The 25,225-nt window shown below is 39.0% G+C and overlaps 1 protein-coding gene across 1 annotated transcript in view; it reads right to left on the bottom strand.

The window, feature by feature from the left end:
* Nucleotides 1-1,086: 1,086 nt before the first annotated feature.
* Nucleotides 1,087-25,225, bottom strand: part of PDZD8 (PDZ domain containing 8) — a 146,676-nt gene continuing 122,537 nt past the window's right edge. Inside the window, exons 4-5 of the mRNA XM_074959265.1 lie at nucleotides 8,693-8,855; nucleotides 1,087-5,799 (exon numbers count right to left, since the gene is read on the bottom strand). Coding sequence (XP_074815366.1) covers nucleotides 3,599-5,799; nucleotides 8,693-8,855 — 2,364 coding nt within the window. The 3' untranslated portion in view covers nucleotides 1,087-3,598. The remainder of the gene's footprint in view (nucleotides 5,800-8,692; nucleotides 8,856-25,225) is intronic.

The following is a 25,225-nucleotide window of genomic DNA, read 5'->3' as shown; positions in this document are numbered from 1 at the left end:
AGGGAGACATTCACATTGCTACACAAATCCCAAGTAAATGAGCTTTGTGAGAGAGACCCTCGAGGAGAGATTCAGGGGGTCAGCTCAGTCCTCTTCAAGCGAGGGGCAGAGTGCAGAACAAGTGGACTGTGGCTCTATGTATCCCCTCACTGTGGGGTTTCTAGTCAGCGTATCCAAACATATCATAGCCCAGCTGGCTGTGCCCTATCACTCTGCCCCCAACCCACCCACATACCATGGAGACAATGGGCACAGTGGAGACCCCCTGTATGGCCTCTCTCCCTTCCTTCCCCCCCCCCCCGCCCATCCCTGATCCATGCAATAGAACCATGAAAATTCTGCTGTACTTTGGGTCTTCTGTGGCCATGGAGGAACAGGTGGATTTCATCTAAAATCAGTATTAACAACCCAATGGTACGGCATAGCTGTAATTATATTTACCTTTAACCACATGGGAAACTTTGAAAAACATTCTGTTTAGGAATAATTCTGCTGCTGTCATTTAGTGTATTTTTCTATCCCTATTTCCCCTAAAAAATATTTGCTGCTTAATAGCTTACGTGCTTTGCTACTCCTCCTCCTCCTGTAGTTACAAATGTCTATTTATGACAAAGTACACATTGCAGGAGAATACAGATAGGGAATTGGCAGGAGGAACAGATAAAGTGAGTTAGTAAACTGCAAGGATTCTATTTTTAAAAAAAATGTTACAGGGAATAAAAAAATAAAGCACAAGGAAGAAAAAATATAGGATAGATCAGAATTATTCTTAAACAGAGTGAGTCAGATTGTTCCCTGGCGTAACTCCGTTGACAGTCATTATGACCATCATTAGAAGTAGTAGTATTTGTACAGTGCCCAGACATCTTAACCAAGGATGTGAGTCCTGCTGTTCTAGGCACTCTGCAAACACTGACAGAGTTACACCATGTATTTATTTGGCCCAATGTTTTTGAAAAACTTCCATACTTTTTAAATTGTGCTGAGTGTAATAAAAATGCATATGCTAAATACAGAGAATGCATTAAAGGCTTACACAGCAATCAGTAATTTTACTTTTCTATAAACATATATTCTCTTCCCCCCCAAAGGTACTGTGCTTTCTAAATTATCATACCTTAAATAGTAATATTTTTAAAATATTGCATTGCAGTCGTTTAACAGTGCAAAGAAGTAACTGATAATTTAGCAAAACTATTTTATTAAAGCTTGTTCTCATGATAAAATCATAGCCAACAAAATCATCAGGCAGAGTTTCTGTAACTATGTGTAGCTGCCACCTAGCTACATATCACTAAATCAAATATATTCTCATTTTCTGTGGTATTCTTTATTTTCAGCTATTTACAGGAAAGCAAAGATTACAGTAGGAATGTAGTATTACAGCTTTTCCTCAAAAGTCAGTGTTTATTGTAATTAATGCCAGATAAGATTTTTATGTTTTCCTTATCACTCAAAGACAACTATTTCCCCTCCCCATTCAACATATTTAAAAATATTGCACTACATTTTTTGTTTTACAATCATTATTAGCAATGTTATATGAAGAAAATTATATCCAGCTTTTCATATCCATTGTATTACACAATTATAGAATTTAAAATATTGAATATGTTTTTGTGAAAAAACAAAACTTATGTTATTTCTGCAGCTACTTCATGCCTGGCAGAGTTTAATGATGTACTTGGATATACCTGAAAGCTCTTATGGTAATCAGATCATCACCAATGGTGATGCTACTCAAAAATAAAATGTGAAAGACGTAATATGCATTTTAAACAGGTAGATGGTTAAACAACTATTTTAGTCATTAAAAGGATTTTATTCTGAAGCAGAATTTTAAAAAGTGTAATACATGCCTATTTGAGCATGGACAGTGTTTTCCACACATCAGCTAAATAATCATCAGGTGCCCCAAAACGTCACAAAAAAAAGGGTGAGTAGTTGCATGAGTGCAAGTAAATGATTTTACTTAAAAGTACAAATAGGCTTTTCCCGCTAAAACTATTGTTTTTTGTTTTTGTCTATCACAAAATAAATTGAGACATAAATTGAAAAGAATACTATGTTAGTATCTGCCTGCCAATTAAAATCATTAAAAAAAAAACAAACAAAAAACAATGTAACTGTATTAGCTTCACTGTTGTTTGCACAAAGGCCTATTTGCTACAATCCATGATACAATACAGTACCTAAAAGAAAGAGGAAAACAATATATGGTCTATCTACATATACAAGATGAAGCCTCAAGACACATTTATAATAAATCAATAGGAATATCATACTTAGCCAGACGATGCTAGAATCCAAAACTTCACCCAACACAAGACCAGATGGTTCTTTTCAAAAAGTGCTGGCCAAATTCCGCCTCACCTCTACTGGACTTATTTGTTTTGATCCAATGCAAAGATGTTATACTTTGCTGAATAAGATGGTCTTTTTGCTCAGACTGTTTCTTCTGGTTGAGTGGCTGAATGCAGTTCAGTAATGCATGGTGACACCAGAAGCGTTGAGACATGTAGCATATAGTGATTCTGTTTAAATATGAAATTTATTTTGCACTTAGAATCTGTGGGTGGCAAAATAAATCTTAAACCTTTTGAAATCTTAAACATCCTTGCATGCCTTTGCAAGGAGAGTAGTAATGCTAATTCTAAGAATCCACATTTTAGAACTGCAATTTTGCTTTAATAGGTTAAAATGTTATAACATTTAAAAATGTGATTATATTCTATAAGGCTGCCAGCTATTTTTATCTTAATAAAAATAATATTGCTACTTTTGCGGGACTAGTCCAATAAAATTACTAACCAGTACTGGTACATACTTATGTATTATATTCAAACAGGGTTTAATATCCCAAAGGTCTAAGGAGGAAATATTTTGTTTGGTACAGCATTACTATATATCGGATTAGCCACAACTTTTCAAAAGTTATCTGTGTTTAACAAAAGTATAGAAAGCAAGCAACTTGATATGTAATACCACCTTTACTGGACAGTTATTATAAACAGACAAAATAAAAGCCACAGTGTTTGTTTTCATGATACATTTGGCAAAAAATATGCAACTATTCAGAAGACATAAATCAATGCAACATGATCAAAATTTCAAAACCTGGTCCCTCAATGATTGCTGTGTTGTCATCAGTTTAGGCATGCAGCAAGCTCGCAAATGTTTTCATCATATAATGGAAATCAAACATTTCAAAAATCCTGACAATTTCCTGTTCAAATCACTAATTCAAAAACAAAAAAGGTCAATAATGCACAAAGGACACCACATATACATTAACATGAAATGTTAGCTTACATAATTTGAAAAAAAGTTAAAAATAAATTATTAAAAATAAACTCCCATTATAAACCCAAAAATGTAGTTTTAACACAACTTGAACCAGCCAGTTTAACAAAATGGTGGTACTGTAGCTGGAAAAATACCTCTGCTAACCTTACTCTTACACAGGCAATAACTGTGGTGAAGCAGGTCATGTACATTGTACCAGTGTTTAATTAAATTTTGACTTATCTGATTTTTTTTTTATTAAGTGCAAAGTATTCTTTTCAGTCCATTCTTCCGAAAGCCAAATATGCAACTATCAGTCAACTGAATGAGGAGTATCAAGCGGTTCTTCTGATATGCTGTTGAATGTTGGGGCCTCTGTCACACTGACATCTTCATGATCCATTTCTTCTGTAGTACTAGAGTCTTCTGCATATTTAGTCATTTTCCTGGATTGCTGGTCTAAAGGTGTATTTTCCAAAGATTCTATATCCTCAATGCCTGCTCTGTAGTGGATCATAAGCAGTGTAAGGGCTTGCAGTCTTTCACCTGATTTAGCCAATGCAGCAGAAATTAGTGCTTTTTTCCTTGCATCACTTGTCTCTTTTTCTTCTCGAATGAGTGAATTATTATTTTCCAATTCTTGGTCTATTTCATTCTGCAGCTTATCCAACATGAACTCTAATTTCTGGAACCTTTCCTCTGTAGGTAAGCTTTTATAGAGATCACGGCCAATTTCTTTTACTGCAACGAAGACATTGTCATCTAGTCCTCCCTCCTTTTTTGCTAACTTTATCCCTGTGCTAGCTGCACGTTTTGAGGGACTATTTGTACTGCAAATTTCAGTGTCACTGCTTTCATTATCTGAAGTGTTTGGAGTGTGCTTTGGTGAAGGTTCTACAATGTCCATCCCTGGCTCAACAAGGCGAGCTTTAGGGACTTGACGAAGATTTAACAAACGGGTACTTGTGTTGATGATATGTCTTGTTAAACCTGTGGTTTTGTTCACAGATTTAGATTCTGAATCAACACGAGAGGGTACAGCTTGAGGAGCTTCCTGCCCCTCCATCCTATAACTTCCCATAATTCGGTCAAGTCTCCTTTCAGCTCCTACACAAAATGGGGTTTCAGTTAGACATTTTTCTTGACATTTTTTATGACAAACATAAGCACAGAGCATGCACTGGGAAGCTGCTTTAGTCCAAACCTTCTTTTTGCAGTAGTCACACCAGGTTGGATTCTGGAACTGAGTATCTTGAAAATTATGCTTGTTTTCTGTAAAAATCATTTGTCCCAGATAAGGATCCTCTTTCTGAAGTGCATGAACTTCTTCTACCAAATTATATTCCTTTTCTTTCTCCAGCAGAAAACTTGAGTCTTCTGGTTCCCCTTCTTTTAGATATTTAAAGTGTAAAGTTATATCGCCATAGCAAAACTTTTCATTGAATCCCTTATGCACTGTCAAATTGCGCAAAGCAGTTCTAGTGACTGCTGCTTTCGGCGCAGGAGCGTTTAATCTAAGTGTTCGAAGGTATTCCATGGATGATGTAGCTATACAATCTAAAGCAATTTCTTCAAGTTTTATACTTACGTGTCCTAAACAGATAAGACCGCCCATTTTGAAAGGGTCTCTGCACCAAAGTGCAATATTAAGGTACTTATGGTATCCTTCCACTTCAAATATACAGGAGGATGCCCTTATCCTTGCCCATCGACCTTGTCGATTGCGATAAGGAATTTCTGGTGATTCCCATGAATGATGGTCATCTCCACTTTCCTTAGAACTACGTGAATTTTCTGAAATTGTATCTTTTATTATTTCTGGTTTTGTTACTGTTGGTTTTGATATCACTGGGTCTTCCACTTGATCATTATTTTTTGTTACCTTTTCTGTGCATTTATCTCCATTGTTTGCAGGTGGAGGAGGCCTCTCTGGTTTTTCGGAAGATATGTCTCCTGTTTCTAACAGATTTTGAGTTTCACTAGAAGGCAAAGTAAGTTTAATTTGTGGCCTAGGTGGGACAGGAGGTTTAGTACTGCTCCCCTGAGGTGGTCTAACTGATTGCTGTGATGTGTCCTGACCCTCGGAACTTTTGGGCACGACCAGTTTGACTCCATCTTTTGGTTGTGTTTTTAAAGTTGTCTGATAATTTCCTAAATGTAGCTTGCGATTTAGAATTGGAGATATTGTTCCAAGTGGTTTAGTAGCAAATGTTACTACAGAACGTTTGGGACTCTGAGTTGTTGGCATCTCTTCTTTGAACTCGGGTAACTTTATCTCACAAGCTAAATCTTCAAATTCTGAATCCAGTTCTTTGTTATCAGCATCTGTTGAAACACTAGCTTGATCCTCTTCGGGCTGTGCCAGAAAAGCAGGGTCTTCGAACTGTCCAAAACCATCCTGCAGTGCTGCACCGTGCTGATTATAACCAACGGGCCTTTCATAGAACACTAAAACTCTGTCGCCAGCCTGCTTAATAAGCTTTAGCACTTGAACAGTCGACGTGATTTTAACTCCTATAGAAAAAAAAAAGGAAAAGAAAAATTAGCAAACGTGAAAGAAAAAAGACACCAGTGTCCAAAATCAGTACACAAATTCATTCAAATCTGTAATATTTAATAATAATATTGTTATTAATAAAGAGGAACAGTAAAGCTATTACGATAAAAAGATCCCAACTGGAAGGTAATAATAGTGGGATTCTTTTAATTATTCTTACCGAAGTAGAACAGTATTGGTGTGGGGGAAAAAGAATAATTGATAAAAAACATTTTACTATGAAACTAAAAATGAATGGGTGCACACTGTGGATTTTTAGTACTGTTTAGCACCCAGACACTAGAAGGATGGGTACCTGCCTTAGAAATATGCATAACTCAAATAATAAAGGTAGCGTTAGGCTAACAAACAAATCAGCACCGGTACATTAACAGCAGCATGTAGGCACAGTGGCCAAGAATCTCAGCTGGGCTCAGTGGTGGGAGGAGGTGAAGATGGCTCTAAGCCAGAGGTGGGCAAACTATGGCCTGTGGGCCACATCTGGGCCACGGGACCCTCCTTCCTGCCTGGCCCCTTAGCTCCTGGCCCGGAAGGCTAGCCCCCGGTGTTCCCCTTCCCCCGCAGCCTCAGCTCACTGCGGAGGCGGGGCTGCGAGCTCCTGGGGCAGCGCAGCTGCAGAGCCTGGCCTGACCCGGTGCTCTGTGCTGCGTGGTGGTGTGGCTGGCTCCAGCTGGTGGCGTGGCTGTAGTGCCGCCAGCCACCGGTGCTCCAGGCAGTGCAGTAAGGGGGCAGGGAGCTGGGGGGTAAAGAGGGCAGGGGAGTTCGGGGGGGGGGGGTGGTGGTCAGGGGCTGGGGGTGTGGATAAGGGTCGGGGTGGTAAGAGGGTGGGGAACAGGGGGGTTGAATGGGGGCAGGGGTCCTGGGGGGTCAGTCAGGAAGGAGGGGGGTTTGGATGGGGCAGCGGGGGGCAGTCAGGTGCGGGGGTTCTGGGGGAGGTCAGGAGACAGGGAGTGGGGGGTTGGATGGGGCAGGAGTCCCGGGGGTAGGGGGGGGAAGGGGCTAGGCCACACCTGGCTGTTTGGTGAGGCACAGCCTCCCCTAACCGGCCCACCATACAATTTCCAAAACCCGATGTGGCCCGCCCCTGCTCTAAGCAATCTATTTTCCTGATCCTGACCCCCAGGCATAGCCTAGACTGATACCTAAGCATCGCTCTAAGGCCCTGATTCAGCCAGGTACTTAAGGATGTGCTTAATTTAAGTATGTAAATAGTCCCATTGAAGTCAATGAAGTCCATGGGTGATGTAAGGCGGGCTATACCAGCTTCATGCCAGCCAAGAATTCTGTTGGGGCAATCCTCAGCTGCCTGTCCGAGCCAGCTTGAAATCCCTTTTAGACCGCTAGAGCAATGCAGTGAGAATTTAGGCAGGGCCCAGGATCTGGCCCATTCTGTCATTCAGTTTAACACTATAATGTAAATCTGTTTATTGTTAGAGTTTCATGGGGTCATGAACAGAAGTAGACTCTGTGGTCTGAATCACTGGATGTCTTTCCTGCACCTGAGTACACGGGCATTTGATTCAGGGTTTGGCCCTGTTTGAAACCCTAGCATGCCCTCCTGCTGAAGCATGGAACTGCATTATTGGTGACCTGAAATGGTTTAAATAATTGTCTGACTTATTCGGTGAGTCTCAGGAAAAGAGTAGACGGAGACTGATGATCTGGCTCTGTGAACAAGGCCTTGTCCTGCTTGCCATAGCAATCTGAACAATTCAGCATATTATTTTACCATAACTGGATACTTCATTTTCACTTCAATGAGACATGACATTTACACATCTATTTAGAGACAACTGTAACAGCTGTATCGTCTTAATTTTCATATTGGTAATTATGAAGATAATAAATATGCAAAAGAAATGGACCGTTTTTAGATTTTCAATCAACTGCTAACAAAAACAGCATCTAGTAAACTATTTTAAAAAGAAATAGAGAGGTTACTAGAATCAGTGGTTGACCACGGTTTAATACCACAGTAGTCTCTGCTGGACAAAGAGCAGCTATACAGTCCATATAGATATGGTCCATATAGCGTCAAAGTCTTCCTGTTGAGAGAGCTGAATTCCATTTTTAACTATGGTCTGTGAGCCCAGGTGTCATTTTAGGACAACATACCACACTCAGTCCACACCAGGATTTCCAGTGATGTCAAGGGAGGTTTGCACAAAGATCAAGGATACGTCATGGCTTTTATGCAGCAACTAAACTTTCAATTAACATTAGCCAAAATTTGCATATCTGGGTACCTAAAGTACTCTTAAGTAATATTTCACCTCCAAAATAAAAGTGGGCAGAGGGTCAGACGTGATGAGAACCTACAGCTCCCAATATGGAAATGGTACTTTCATACTCAACAAATCTCCTTGGGTCACATTTGAGTTGTATGTGATTATTTTACAGTCAGAAATAACTTCACGCTCCTGTTAGCACTTCAGAGCCAACACTGGGTTTGCAGGCCTGGGAGACAGAAATACTCTATTTTGCTTTTTAAGTAAGCAGATGTTATAGTAAAAAAACATTAAAAGATGATGAACAGGGAACCCCACAATGCTGTTTTTAGAGCTGTGAAGAGTATAACTACACTTCAAATGTTTCTTCAACTGTTTGGATTTACATCAAGTATAGAATAAATGTTTTAATATGCAAGTAAATGGGTCACAGTTAAATTATACACCTTAGGTGGCCATAAATACACAAAAGCTAATGTAACAATAGGAGACTGGTTTTTGTTGTTGTTGCTTTAAACAGCATTTTACTTGAATAAAACTGATTACTGCTCTTTTGTAACAACAAACTACTGGTTTTTTAAAAAACAAACAAACAAACAAACAAACAGACGTGATTGCTCACCTCCAATCGCTATAAGTCTATCTCCTCGTTGGAGATCGGCAGCTGCGGCAGGTGAGTTTGGTGTAACAGTTTCAACAACAACATATCCTCCATCCTCTTCCTTAGACGGCACTAGACGGAGAGTGAGTCCAACACTTTGTAAATTCCCTTTAATTAGTTCTGCCTGGAAAGAAAAGACGTCAAGTTTACTGGAATTCAGTGGCTAACTGACAATGTTTCAATAGTTAGTTACAATCAATCATATATTTATAGAGTGAAAATAATTGTAAAAATAGGCATTATGAAACACAGACTATAAATCATTTTTTTGACTGTACAGGGATCCACTTGACTTCAAGAAGCACTGGATCAGGTCCTATATTCACCATTTGCTAAGCCAGTTAAAAGTTGGGGGAAAAGAAATAAAACCTCACCAATTCTCAAGACTATATGTACTGTAACTTCTACATTAAAAGGTAGTGTAAAAATTCCCATGTATACATATTGTACAAAAACTTAAAACTATTGTACAGATATATACACACTCATGTGTCAGATCCTCAACAGCTAAACTGTACAAATGCAATTCAGGAGGGAAATGGAGCTTAAAGATCACCTTTGCAATGCTCTGATCCGTCTGAAGCTGCATGTAGGCTGCTCCCCCGTACTTATTTCTTATATATTTTAGTATGGCTTCAAGGTTTTGGTAACAGAGCATCAAAACCATTCACTTTTAGGATGCTACTTTGTATGTAACACATTATATTTGAACCATTTGGCCATCTACTGTACTTCTGCCAAAGTGCTTTTCTATCCATTTGAGACATTGCAAGTTCCCCTATGTCTAGTCTCTCAGCTTGAAGGAGTGAAATTTAATTTGCTTTTTTCGAGACATTGAGACACACTGAGGACTGCTGTTTTCAGAAATCCTCTAAAGGAAACTTTTTATTTGCTTTCAATTTACTGAGTTTAGGTAGGCAGCTTCCCCCCCTTCCCTGAGCCACTATTCAACTGTCTATGTTTGAACTGTCTGGAGTTTATCCTCCTCTTTTGAGTGTGTGTTGGTTTGCTCAATATCATAAGATGACTTTTGTATATGAAGCAGATTACTTACAAGACCCTTTCCCTGGCCATACCTGGCTTTATCAATGTCCCTTTGCTATAGTCATGACACTCAGGGCAGTCTTGTTTTTTGATGAATAGTTAAGTTTTGTACCATACTTTGTAGATATAAGTGTGCTATGAACTACAATTAATTTTCTTCTTTTACCTAAAAATGGTCTTGTGGTTAAGGCAGGAGATCTGGGTTTACTTCCCAGCTCTGAGGCAGACTTTCTGTGTGAACCTGGGCAAAGCATGTAATCTCTCTGTGCTTCAGGTCTCCATCTATATAATGGGGATAATATTTTCTTTCAGGTTTCAGAGTAGCAGCCGTGTTAGTCTGTATTCGCAAAAAGAAAAGGAGTACTTGTGGCACCTTAGAGACTAACCAATTTATTTGAGCATGAGCTTTCGTGAGCTACAGCTCACTTCATCCGATGCATCCGATGAAGTGAGCTGTAGCTCACGAAAGCTTATGCTCAATAAATGTGTTAGTCTCAAAGGTGCCACAAGTCCTCCTTTTCTTTTTTCAATTTCTTAGCTCCTCCTATTCCATTCTATGTCAGAGACAACTCTAGTATTAGTGTTGCTTAGCAACAGGCTATTCAGTTAGGATTAAAAAACAAATAGAAAAGTTTATTAGAAATATTTTTGGAAGAAAGTATAGACGTTTTATAAAAGGCCTATTACACGGAAAGAGACTCTTGACACAGTAATACACTTTTCACTTCATCAAGTTCATAGAGTGACTTTAGGTTATGTAGCTTTGCATATGACAGGATTAGAAGACTACTATTGATGGCAAGAGACTGACAAGAAAGAACTGTCTCTTTGATAAGAAAGTGACAGGAAAAAACAGGATGATTCCCATCTTATCTGCATTAGGGTTAGCAAGTTTTTAAAATTTAATTGCACTGTATTAATACTTCTTTGGAGCCTTTCTGCCATCTATTGTAATGGTCTACAGTCCTTTATTAAATCTAATTCAAAATAATGAACCTCAGTCCATGGAGTCTGGAATCAATTAACAAAATGGGATATTTCGATGTCATGGTAAGGAGGAAAAGGCTGGGTTCTGGTCTGGTCTGTCAGTTTTGCGATATCTAAGGAGAAGAGCTCTGTTACCCTAGTCACAGGCGCTGGCTTCTAATTTTCCCTGAGGGTGCTCAACCCCTGCTCAGCCCCAGGCCCTGCCGCCACGCCACCCCTTCCCCCAAGACCCCACGCCACCCCTTCCTCCAAGCCCCCCCGACCCCCCGCCCTCCCAGTGCCTCCTGCATGCTGCGGAACACCTGTTCTGCAGCCTGTAGGAGGCACTCGGAGGGAGGGAGGGGGAGGAGTTGATCGGCGGGGGCCGCAGGCGGGTGGGAGTGGGGGGAGGGAGGGTAGCTTGGCTGACAGTGGGTGCTAAGCACCTGCTAATTTTTCTTCGTGGGTGCTCCAGGACTGGAGCACCCATGGAGTCGGCACCTATGATCCTAGTCCTGAACTCCCTGATCATTGAGGTAACTGCTCAGAAAGCTTGGCTTTCATAATATTTTGAGCGTTGCTTTTCCAACAGGGTCAAAGTGTGGATGGACAAATGTCTCAGGATTATTTCTAAGTTCATTTTGAAGACAGTAATAACTTATTTGAAAACTAGTACCTGACAAGATGGCCTCTAATACAGTGCCTTTTGGTGTGAGGTAGCAATGACCACTAAATGGACTTAATATTAGTTCTGAGCAGTTAAAATATGTGGATGGGGAGGAATGGAAATGGAGGTAACTGACTACAGTGCCTAGCACAACAAGCCCCAGTCCAGATCATGGCATTTGGACACTAGCCTCATAACAATAAAAATATACACTAATAATAATGTGTGATAAATGTTTGAAAAAAATAATTACCAATAACTCTAGCTCTTAGAGAGCTTGTCAGCACAGATCCCCATTTCTGGAAGGGGCACTCTAAAGCACTGAGTTGGAACCTTCTAGAAAGCGCTGAGCATTAGGATCACACATGCACTTCCTGGAAAAAACGGTTACCTACCTGTACATAACTGTTGTTCTTTGAAATGCGGGTGCAGACATGTATTCCACTCAGATGCTCAGCGCAGCAAAGCCAGAGAACTTTGCCTTGCAGTACCCCATAAGATGGCGCTGGTGACCTATGACTCCTAAACCCCTCCCTGGCTATTTATGGGTAGCATTGCCCTACCTGCTCAGTTCCTTCACACCAAACTTCAGAGTTGAGATTCCAATGCAGAGTGGATGGAGGATGGGTTGTGGAATACATAACTACACATGCAGAAAAACAACAGTTACTGTACAGGCAGGAAACCATCTTTTCCTCTTCCAGTGGGTTGCAGATGTGTATTCCACTCAGGTGACTCACTAGCAGTATCAGAAAGAGATGGGGCTCGGAGTCTCCTTAAAGACTAACTGCAGGACTGCTTTCCCTGTAAGAGGAAAATCAGGTTGAACTGGCTCAGGAAGAATGAACTCAGAGTATGTCTGCAATGGAGATGGCTTGGGAAGAAAGACTGCAGCTGGGATTGGAGATCTTGCCCTGGGCTGGGTTGAAGAACTGGATCTTGCAGACTGAGAAACGTCCCAGGGATTCCAAGGAAGCCATTGAGAATAAGGGTAGGACACTGATGGCCAGCAGGTACTAGGCCAGGAGCCCCTATATCTACTGCAGCAAAGGTGACAACCTCTGTACTGATGGTGGTCCAAGGACAGTCGCAACGACTTCTGAGAGTGTTACTTGGAAGGCAAGGGAGAGGAAGATAATTATACTGAACTCGATCCCGATGAGCCCTGGAAGTGCCTGATGGTAGCAGAGGAGCCACTCCTGACAGAGAAAGCAAATGACCAGTCTTGTCCGAAAACGAATATGGAGATGGCATCAGTACTGAGGATGGATGAGCAGTTGACGCCTTCAGTGTCGAAACAGGCATAACACTTCCGTGCAGTATCAGAACAAAATATGGTAACCAGAGCTGAGGCCAGTACCACCTAAGATGAGGTCTGCAGTTAAGATACCTTCAGTGCCAAAGATAGCATCTGCACTGATGGACCAGTCAGTGCTGAAAAGGCAGCTGACCACCCCCCCAGCCTCCACAACTCTGCACTCTGAGTCTTAGGGAATGCAGAACATGGTGCCGACTAATGAGACGACTGTGACCAGACCACTTGGTGCCAAGGGCACAGCAGCAGCAGTAGACGTGGCAGCTGAATGTTCCTGAATTATTGGGGAATCTGAAACAGAGAGGCAATGCAGGTCTGATGCCACCTGCTATGCCAATGACATAGGGACAGTTGGTACTGACACTGACGTCAGTACTGGACTCAATGGATGTCCTGTTACTGGAGTCACTGGTACAGTATCCAACTGATCTCTGTGTGGTACTGGGGAGCAGTAAGATGGCCCCACTCCATCCTGAATATTAGAGGAATCACAGTGCCAGTCAGCACTCCTCTTAGAAGATGAAGAGGAATCTCTCAGAGTCCTAGAATGGCCTTGGTCTGTCTCGTGGGAACTCTTCCTCAGAGAGCCAGAAGCTACAAAAGGCTCTGCCGGAGCAGATGATCTGCAGAGGCGTCTGATGCTGAAGCTGGTCTTATGGCCTGCTCCAGAAGGTGCTGTTTAAGGTGTAAGTCCCTCATCGCTTGCATTCCCTTCTTGAACTACCTGCAGATGGAGTACCTTTCCTTAATGTGCCCTTCTCCCAGGAACAATAAGCACAAAATGTGTGGGGGTCACTATTAGGAATTGCCAGCCCACTCAATGGGCAATGTTTAAAACCTGGGGAGGGCATTCCACCAGGCTAAAACTAGGCTAAAAACGGTTACTAACTACTTCTAACAAAAACCTAAGAATACTACTAAACTGCTAACTATACACACACCACAAAAATTCAGAAACACTAGACAGAAAGCAGCAAGAGGTAAACACCACAAAGAATCCTCCTACTCAAGCTGCAGGCAGTGCGAAGGAACTGAGGGGAATTTAGGTGGTACCATCCTTATATAGCTAGGGAAGGAGTTAAGGGGCCAGAAGGTGTAAGTGCTGCTCATAGGGGTACTGCTAGGCAAAGTTCTCTGGCTTTAATGAACTGGGTATGACACACCTGAGTGGAACACGTCTGCAACCACTTAAAGAAGAACTGAACATTTGGACCAAGGAGTTTATAAGGGACCAAATCAATCCCTTATCTATTGCCAAGGAGAAAATAGGTGATGCAGAGGTGACTGGGTGTCCTTCCTCTTAAGTTTCTTTGAATCCAAGGACATCTCTGAGCTAGTCTTCAAAGTAGCCTTCAACAATGAAAAAGATCCCAACTGTTAATGACCAGGTCTCTACAAGGTGGATGCCAGCAAATCCTTTTTCCAAAAGCTAGACTCAGAGCTAGGGCTTCCACTCCTGGCAAGTGCAAGGGGTGAAAGCCCAAAAGACAGTACTGCTTTGAGGAGTGACTTTTACCAAGCAACTACTAGCACCAGGAACGCTAATGAGTTATAGATATCTTGGCTCAGCAAAATATGCACCACTTATACCCAGATTTTTTTTTAAACTAGGATCTGCCATAATGAAAGACACTAAAAAGCTGAACAAGGCAGAGTATCAAAGCCAATGAACCTGCACCAAACCAAACATGGGAGCAGAATCAACGACTGAGACTTAACTTAATATCAATGTAACACTCCACCTATTAGAGAAAATTTCAAGAGAACAACCAAAAGAAGTTTGAAAGGAAAGAACTGGGGGGTTCTGATCTTCAGCTGACCACAATAAAAGGGAACTGAGGAATGTTTGGGACTCAGATATGCTTACATACAATCAGGTCTGAACAGCTGTCTTCCATGAGGGGCTGTCCACTGATTTCTAGAGGGTTCTGATTCTATTAGAATGTACATAGACTACTGATGGACCTACAGGATTCTAATAATACAGTAAAAGCTGTGTTATCTGGCACTTTACCAACTGAAAAGCTCTATAAATCAGCATTTCTGATCTTCATTGAAAGTCCTGTTTAGTCCAGTTGGCACGGGGCTGGCAGGCTCCCTACCTGGCTCCAGGAGGCTCCCCGCAATCTGCGACATGTCCCTGCTGCTCATAGATGGAGGCGTGGCTAGGAGGCTCTGCATGCTGGCCCCGCCCCGAGTGCTGGCTCTGCAGCTCCGCTTGGGAAGGAACCACGGCCAATGGGAGTTGCAGGGGCAGCGCCTGCAGGTGGAGGCTGTAAGCCTACCCATGCCTCTGCCTAGGAGCAGCAGGGACATGTTGCTGCTTGCGGGGAGCCTCCCGAGGTGAGCACCGCCCGGATCCGGCGCCCTACACCTTCTCCCGCACCCAAACTCCCTCCCTGAGCCCAGGCCCCGCACCCTCTCCCATTCCCCAACCCCCAGCCCACTCCCAAACTCCCTCTCTCTTAGTTAACTGGAATTTTTGACTTACCAGCACCCCCTCATACCCCCAACATGCCAGATAAAGTTTTTACTGTACTTGAAAGAGTTATTTGAAAAGGAGAGATCCTTGGAACATGAATCAAGCTCATCCTTGGTGTGACTGCATTGAAGTTGATAAATACTTCTCATGAAGACATTAAACTGCTCTCATTTACCAAACTAAACCAGATGAATGGATTTCTTTCTGGCAACTTTGAGATTTTCAGAAAATCTAAGCAGCTCTAATGTTTCTGAATTTTTCTTTCAAGATAATACAGGTTATCATCTTGAAGACTTGATCAAGGCAGCTTTCCATCTTGGCTGATATAGGTATGATCCATTTGGGCACTTAAGAACTGATGGGTGTCTACATTTTAACTTTCTCTTCAGTACCAGGGAAGTGTAAGATATTTCTTGTTGTGGAACAATGTTAAATGTTTCAAAGGGGAAACAATCTCTAAAGAAAACACAAGAAAGATAACTTTTAATCAGGAGGTTGATTTATATCTCTTCCCAATTTTTCTACAACTCTGAACTTACACTATAGGTATTTCTGTCACTCAAAAATGGAAAACAAGTATGTAAGGAACACCTGTTTCCAGTTTTACAAGTTTGCCAGAGAGGTCTTGTTGTCAATGCAGATTATTGCTCAAATGAGTGAGGGATGGTTCTTAAATTGTGAATAATTAATGGTTGGCAAAGCACTTTCAGATGGTCCCAAAGACACAATGGTGTAGCATCCACCAAAATACCAACTGTGACACTTCCTGCTAGTTATAGCACAGTCCAGTGCTCTTTCAGAGTTCCCAGGGATTTTTTAATCAACTGAACTCCCATACCGCTGTGCGTTACACGTAGCTACTTCATGTCTTTTTTTGTTATGCACGTTTTTTGGTGTAAAATTAAACTGAGATCAAATTTGTGGATGACAGCAAATTTAGAAGGATAGGAAACACTCAAAGATGGAATCAACTTGCTAAATGACAGAGCAGTTAGAACAGTGAGACTGCAGGTAACGCAAGGAAATTACATTTATTAGTAAAAAAAAAAAAAAAAAAGTCTTACACCAGGGAGAAAAAATAAACTGCAGATGCACAAAACCCATTACAGCCAAAAGTAGCTGCACTCCTCATATTAAAGCGAGTTTATTTTCATTTGGTGTCATTAAATATTAGATCTACCATTACTTTTTTTTTTCATGTAACCAAACACTATAGTTCCTTAAGTAATGCATGGGATTAGATGGTAGGGAGGGGAGGTTGTCAATGAGAGTATCTCTATATTCGGAAATGGTTCACAGCATGAAAAAGTTAGAGAACCACTGCACTAAATTGTGGTATATCCTGGAATATACCATAAAAAGAGGGGCATGAATGTAAAACAGCCTCTCAAGCATCATCTTACATATTGTTCATGAAACAATCTGATGATTAGGCATACATTGGGATGGGAATAAAGAACTGAAAAAGAAATACACCATAAAAAGCCAAATAAATCTTGTTCCTTTTGGTTTTTTTAAATATATATAACAAAGGACACAAACTTTTTATTCAGCTTGGAATTAATAAAGCATTGTGATGTGGTGTCACAAACAAAATTTAATGGGATATAAAAGTGTATGAACATTGATTTCCCTATAAGGGTTTTGGAAGCTCATCATTACTACTACCATATGTGCATTTAAATACATCATGGAACATAACCCTAACTATCACTATTCAGCTTAATAATAGGTCTTTGTTCTGGAAGTAAATTGAAGGAGAAAAATACATTCCCTGTGACTCATAGCTTTCCCCACCCCAGTCTTGTCATTTTGAAAGTCTAACAGATGTTAGCTGCAAGTGAAAATCAAAGTGTTTAATCTTTATGAATCTGAAGAATGCATTTCTCATGCTTAACTTCATAGCTACACATTTACAGCTTAGAAATGCATAGCCTGCCAATATCATTAAAAATATTTTCAAAAGGTGTTAACCAGGATCTTATTTATATTTGCAAATACCTGCACCTATAATTTTGAACACACAATAAACTGCAGATACAAATGGAAGCTACTGGACATCTACCTCCTTGATTTACACCTGTAAAAATGTAGGTAGGTGTCTATGTGCTACCATCTCAGCTGCAATTTGTTATAGGGGCAAAACCTGTGCCACTTCTCAGAAGGTGAGGAAAAATGTTTTCAGTATTACTGTAATAGCATAAGTAGGACATAAGCTAACCATGTCTTTTAAAGACGCAGTTTATGAATTAAAATTGGGTACAGCTACATAGTTAAGCATCTCTATGTAAGGAATGTAAATAATGCTCACTCACAAAGGTGGACTTGGAAAACTACCTCATCTAATAAGGGCAGTAATATTAGACTTTTGCAGGCATAGTGGTGTTGTCATTTTGACTAGCCTTCCAGAATATCAAACTACACCAAAATGATATACTATGACATACTCAGAAAAAAAGAGAATTTAATTTTCAGTAACTGAAGAATTCCTGTCTCTCTTCAGTTTTACCCTATTTATATCTCTCTCTCTCACACACACACACGAATGACCAGTGGTACAAATTCTTTTAAGACAAAAATCAATGTAAAAAAATATGTCTGGCTTCAACCTACGTGGAGAGAGGCTCTGAAAAATCCCTCTTCAGTGGCTCTGTATAGGTTTCCTGGAAACTTGACATTTTCTTTTGTTGCTGTATTGGCCCTTTAGGCTAAATAATCAGCTTTTACAAATGGTGGACATTTGAAATTAACAAAGGTGTTGTTCATTGCAGATCTGATTTTTTTTAACCTCATATAGAAGGATAGGAGCATTTTTACAAATAATTCCTATTAACTAGCCAATGGAATAAGTATTGATTGTTAACTATGTGGCATTTACTGTAATTAGAGGTAATTATAGCTTAGCTGTTATCACTACTGTGGCAAATGTGTATGTCACAAATTGTCCAAACATAGCTATCACTTTCCTTAATTTATGTCAGCTGAAAGCATTTAACAGATTTCAAAAACTTGTTAACAGTATTACAGCTGATTCCTCTAACTACTGTTAGCATTGATAGGTGCAGCATAATGTAGTTTTAGGGAAAAAAGTAAAGAAATGTGTATAAAGAAGTCTGTAAAACTAGCATTTCTGAATGCAGAGCTGACATGGGGGAATCATATACAGAATCATATACAAGGATTTTATACTAATCATTACTATTGAAGGTCACTATTTGAGAGGCAGTTCCTTGTCTTCTGCTGCCTCAGAAATAATTGTCGGAATAAATTATTAAAGACTGTTGCAGCACATCACCCTATAAAATAAATTGTGGATTGAAACTACTATTTCTTCATCCCTATGCCTGAGTGCAGTCATCCTGGGTCCATCTGCTTTTGTGAATAGATTAGAAACTTATATTTCTGGGCCAGAATGGGCTGTGGAAAGGATCAGGGAACGTGAAGCCAATGGCATACACTCAGATTCCACTACAGCCCACAAAGTCCCTCTAACAGATGCTCTGTTGGGGTCCTGATATACAAGTTAGGAGGGAGTACAGGCTCTCCTCTCTCTGTGGCATGCTCCCAAATCTATGGGGCAAAGAGATATGAATCACTGTTGTTAGAGTCTGAAGTCCTCCTCTGCACTACAGAACACCCCTTGAGGGGGATCCAGTCTGCATGGATAAAGAAGATCCACAAGTTTAGACACGTGAGCCCCCTTCCTTTTCCAAACTGGAGAAAACTCCCCCTGAAAGAAGAACAAGGAGGAAACTACCAACATTTGACTAAATCCTGAGGGCCAAATTCAGCTCTCAAAACACTCACTTTATAGAAAACTATTTAGTACAATTTTTAGAAATAAGCTGGTTATTAGTTTATTAGGCTGAGATTTCCAAAACAGTCTATGAGAGTTAAGTGCCCACATCCTACCCAAATTCAACAGCAATTGGCCACTTAACTCCAATTTGTGCCTTTCAAAAACATCCCCTTAATCTTTATATTTCCTTTAACATGTCAACAGATATTTTGTGAAAATATGCTTATAAAAATGTAATTGAAAAGAAATAAAATGAAAACAGAAAATAAGCAATATTTTATCTGATTGTTTTATGTATTTTATCTTATAAATTGTACCAAGATTTCTCTTCAGTTTCTGTAATAAAATGATTAATTCGAGCTAACACTTCTGTATCTTTTCTAAATCCTATTCTTTCCATTAAAAACATACATATGATAATTAGTCCGTAGTTTTAGCATACACAATGTTTGATTATTTAATACAATAGATGGTACACAAATATTATAAAAATTAAGTATACTTTAATTGAAACTGCAGTTAGAAACCAGAGCATACTCAGAGAAAGCAAAGTGTACGGGTAACATATATGAACTCAGCAGGTAACTGAACTGTGCTTATTAAATAGGCTGTTAACAGATGATGATAAAAACCAGGCTCAATTATATGAAGCAATAACAGTGAGTCTGAAAAACAAAGGCACAAAGATATGATCAAAGCTTTCATTTTAAAATAAGGCTTAATGAGCAACTCATGACTGTGCTCTTATACTAGGCTCTTGAACTCCCTTTAGGCTGAGGTAAGAATGCCGATTCCAATATATACAGACAATTTTCAATTTCCTCTTGTGGGTTCATGATACTAAAATAGCTTAGATTAGCCTTACAGGTATATGATGCAATTTCTACTTGCACAAGTTTCAAATCTGAGTTGGAATAGCCAACTGATATGAAAGTAACTAAACGCTGGTCAGAATGAGTTAAATGCCCCAAAACATCAAAAACTAATTTCACTCGCGTATTCAACCACCACTGAAGATGAAATTGAAATGAGAGATTCCCCCATCAAGAAAAAAAAAGGAAAAAAACCCAAACCTTTAAAACTCAGTTCAAGCATTATTATTATACCATTTATCTATTGTTATTCTAAAGGATATGTTCTCACATTTACTTTAACTATACACTTAGGAACAAAGGAGACAAATCTTGGAAATACTCATCAAGGAAAATGGGACAGAGTAATGTAATGAGTCTTTCACTATTTTCGATGGCTAGGCAAGGGCAAGAAAATGGGAATTCTCCCATAATTTCTAAGATACAGCTGGCTGTGATGTTTTAAAAATATATAGAAAAAATAACTAACATGCTTTTCTGGTTAAATGTTTCACTTGACCTGATTACTATGGGAATAAGCATCTTAGAAATATTACAACAACAACTTCATTTTTTAATCCTCTCTTTTAGATTTGAACTCAATTCCTAAATAAGTGCAGAATAGTAAGGATCAGACACAATGCCACACAAGACTGATACCTCTCTTGTGGCCCAGTAAGATTGAATCTTTTATTTAAACCAACAGTTTTAGCCCTACTAGTTGCCAGGATAAGCTTCTTCAATGTAAACCAATTCAATGCTGTCTGAATGAACTGAGGACAGAACAACTGTTAGATGGCGATCTGCTCCATTGCCCACTGGTGTTGTACAAATAAATGATACAATAAGCCCATTGAATTAAAATATCATTTTTATCTCTCTCACTACTGATCATTTTAGCAGAAATATCCATCTATTTATGGTCAGAGGTTGAGTATAGAGTTCCACACTTTTCACCATGGTAGAATGTTGCATTTGAGCAGGCTAAGGAAATTAAAATTACATTAACAACTTTTAAAATTGTGAATAAACTTCATGTTAATTCATTGCAACACTTATTTATAGGTCATAAATAATTAACAAACTATATCTATGGAATATGTTCATAAAGTTTCTTGACTAAAAAGCTTGAAACTTTCCTTGTTTCTATGATTGGGCCCAAATCTCCAAAAGTAGAATTTTTTTGCTAAATATTTTTTCAGGACCCATGGAACAAAGATCCACATGCTCAGGTTGCTGGACAATTCTCCCTCCATACCAAGGAAACTGACATTTGCAGTATTATAGTTGGTAGAAAATTTTCCATCAGAAAATGTCAATTCATCAAATTGAAATGTTCTTTGAGAACATGATTTTTTTCTAAATGGAAGTTAGTCAAAACCAGCAATATCAAGTGTTTCGAACTGATAGGAATAAGAATTTGGAGTTTTTGTTTCAAAATGAAAAGTCATTTTGAAATATTTATATTGGTTTATTTTATTTATTTCATACTTAATTTTAATTTTAGATTAAAATTCATATGCCTATGTTGTGGCAGAATAAAAATTATAAAATGTGAAAAAAGAAGATGGAAAATGTTTGTTCTTCATGTCTAAGGGAATCCCATTGTCTGTTTGCTGGGAAATTAGAGGTTCCAATGACCTTGGAATTACTTGTAAAATAAATTCTCCAATATACAAATGGGGGGTAGCCTGAAGTAGACTCTCCTGCCCATTCTGCTTAGTGCAGAGAAAGTTTGATCAAGAAGAAGAAAACCAAAATTAAAGTGCAAAGCCAACTGGCTTGTGGAAAACTAAAAATTGGGGACTACATTTTCAACTTAACTAGACTTCAGCAGTAAGAGGCATAAAAATTCATGCCAGTACTGAACTCCAGTGAATGTAAAACACCATTTAAAAAAATCAACTTATCAAGCAAGTCTTTTTCTGAAGAAATACTGTGGAATTTCTCTTGGTGCATCATTGCTCTCTTAACAATTTTCCCAATGGTACTTTCTTGTTTAACATTTTAATACACAACTGTGCATGATCCGTTATTCCATACAGTGGCAGAGTCATATTGAATCTCTGGACCATAACAACCATTCATACTTTAGCCCTTAGTGCATTGCCCTTTTGCTTTATTTTGGGGCCATGCCTTCCGTCAGTTCAGCCCTTACTCTGACTCCTGGATTAGATTCAGTGGCTCTAGAGAGGTTCTTCAATGTTCACATTAATATCCTCTGCAGATATGCATCTACCTAATCTGTCATCCACTAACACTTGAGGAAAATTAACACTTTTTGTTCACTCCCCTCCATCTAACTAGCAATCTCAGACACCACAGCAACATCTCGTATCTTCACTGGTCATAAATGAAGGGCGCAAATAACAAAACATTCAAACCCAGTAGTTAACGAGCAATACAGCACAGACCTTCTCTCTCTCTCTCTCTCTCTCTCACACACACACACACACACACACCCACCCCCCGACATGGGGGGGGGAAATCCACCATCAAATCATAATTTTTAATATATGTTTTTATACTATATAGTATTTTACATATTAGATTTATTTGGTGTCATTTTTATATATGAGGAGAGCTACAAAAATGCTAAAAGGTTTAGAAAACTTGACCTATAAGGAAAGATTTAAAAAGCCAGCATGTTTAGCCTTGAGAAAAAGACGATTTGAGGGGGTACCTGATAACAGTCTTCAAATCTGTTAAAGGTGGTTATTGAAGACGACAGTGATCAATTGTTCTCTATGTCTCCATGAGAAGTAATTCTTCCACTCTACTCTGCACGGATAAAGCTCAACTGGAATATTGTGTCCAATTCTGGGCACTAAATTTCAGGAAAGATATGGACAAACTGGAGGAAGTCCAGAGGAGAGCAACAAAAACTATTAAAGGTCTAGAAACATGACCTATGAGGAAAGACTGGAAAAAATTGGGTTTGTTTAGTCTGGAAATGAGAAGACTGAGGGGGACCTGATAACAGTTTTCTAGTGCATAAAAGGTTGTTAAAAGAAGGAAGTTGGAAAATTGATCTCTTTAACCTTTGAGGATAGGACAAGAAGCAATGGGCTTAAATTGCAGCAAGGGAGGTTTAGGTGGGACATCAGGAAAAATTTCCTGTCAATGTAGTGAAGCACTGGAACAAATTGCTGAGGGAGGTTGTGGAATCTCCATCACTGGGTTTTTTTTAAGAACAAGTTAGACAAACACCTATGAGGAATGGTATAGTTATTACTTAGTCCTGCCTTGAACACAAGGGACTAGACTGGATGATCCCTTCCAGCCTTACATTTCCATGATTCTACCAACTGCAATACCGATTATCCATTAGAATATCAATAAAAAAATGACCAGTTATGCCAGTTACCAAAGAGCTAACCAAGCAGCCACCAGCAAACCAGTTAGAATACAAATTACCAATTAGAATGCCATTTACCAATTACAATACCAGTCACCACTTACAGTATTTTAATTTTATTTTATATTTTTATAATTTAAAAATGATTAAATCCTAATTTTCCAATAAAAATAAAATACAAATACAGAATAAAAATAAAGTCAAATAAAAATATGCAGTTGACATTTAAAAATATAAAAGTCAAAATAAAATTTTTTTTTTATTGAAATGAAACATTTTGATTAACCCAAAATGATTTTCCCCCAGGAAATTTCTAAATTTTTGCTTTTGTTTTCCTCCTGATTTGCAACTTTTTTTTTAATGCTGGAATTTCTGTTCCATGGGAATTCTGAGTTTTGACCAACTCTATTCAGTACCACGGAATAAAAGTTGTGATATTCTTAAAGTACTGTATGTGTCCAGGCTTAAATTTAATTAAACAATTATATGACAACATTAATGGAATAAAAGTTCGTACAGTACTTATGGTTTATTGCCAATAAAGAAATACCGGGTGAAGACAAGACAGTTTTAGAACAAACTATCAAAGCACAAACCCAGATTTCATTAACACTGTTACACCAAATACAAAGCAAAGAGTAAGCTTTCAAAAGTGGCACCTTGGGTTTCTCTGAGATAGGAAGCAATCCAAGACAGTGGCCAGGTTCACTTCGTGTGGGACATTAGGAAAAATTAGAAAAGTCTTATTTTTCAACGTCTTTATTGTTTCATTAAGAAGATGAGATGTTACACTCTTATCCTGTAATTGATAGCGCATGGGTGGCCTTGCCCATGAAGAGTCCCACCGATATCAATTAAAGGATCAAGGCCTTTTTCTTTCTTTTACTTTTCTTTACTTTTATGAAAAAACTCTATTTTGTGGTCAGTTTTTAAAAATATAAAAATTAATTGATCAGGACAGCTATGCAGTACATCACCATAAATTATAATGTCCTATAAAACTACAGTACAAAGAGGAACAGGAGTACTTGTAGCACCTTAGAGACGAACAAAATTTATAAGCTTTCGTGGGCTACAGCCCACTTCATTGTATGCATAGAATGGAACATATAGTAAGAATATATATATATATATACACACACACACACACACACACAGAAGGTGGAAGTTGCCATACAAACTGTAAGAGGCCAATTAGTCAAGATGAGCTATTATCAGCAGTAGAAAAAAACTTTTGTAGTGATAGTCAAGACAGCCCATTTAGACAGTTGAGAAGGAGGTGTGAGGATACTTAACTTAGAAAAATAGATTCAATAAGTGTAATGACCCAGTCTAAATGGGCCATCTTGACTATCACTACAAAAGTTTTCTGCTCCTGCTGATAAAAGCTCATCTTAACTAATTAGCCTCTTACAGTTTGTATGGCAACTTCCACCTTCTCTGTATGTGTATATATATATCTATATCTTCTTACTATATGTTCCATTCTGTGCATCCGATGAAGTGGGGTGTAGCCCACAAAAGCTTATGCTCTAATAAATTTGTTAGTCTCTAACGTGCCACAGGTACTCTTGTTCTTTTTGCGGATACAGACCAACACGGCTGCTACTCTGAAACAGTACAAAGTAGTGCATATTACAAAATAAGCAGGTACAATTCCACTCTGGAATGTGTTTTATGCTTTAGATTGAGATTTATAGAAGCAATAATTCACCAAAACCCTAATTCCTACAAATGTTTATGGACATGCTTAATTTTTCTACTGAGAGTTGTTCCCTCGAAATCAGTGTGACTACTCATGGTAATAAAATCAAACATCTGCAGGATAAGGACCTAACCAAATAAAATACGGACAGACTAGTCAGGCTGATTGGTCTACCATTAAGCAAAAAAAGGGTCTGCAAATTATTTTTTCTCAATATTTCTGACAAGCTTGCAGTAGCAGTCTCAGCTTTACTGAACACTATAAAATTGTACAGAAAAACAGTTTCTGTGACATGAAAAAAATAACT

The sequence above is a fragment of the Natator depressus genome, chromosome 7 (assembly GCF_965152275.1).
Source record: "Natator depressus isolate rNatDep1 chromosome 7, rNatDep2.hap1, whole genome shotgun sequence".
Classification (NCBI taxonomy): Eukaryota; Metazoa; Chordata; order Testudines; family Cheloniidae; genus Natator; species Natator depressus.
The sequence above is the reverse complement of the archived record's forward strand: the minus strand, read 5'-3'. Positions and strand labels throughout refer to the sequence as shown.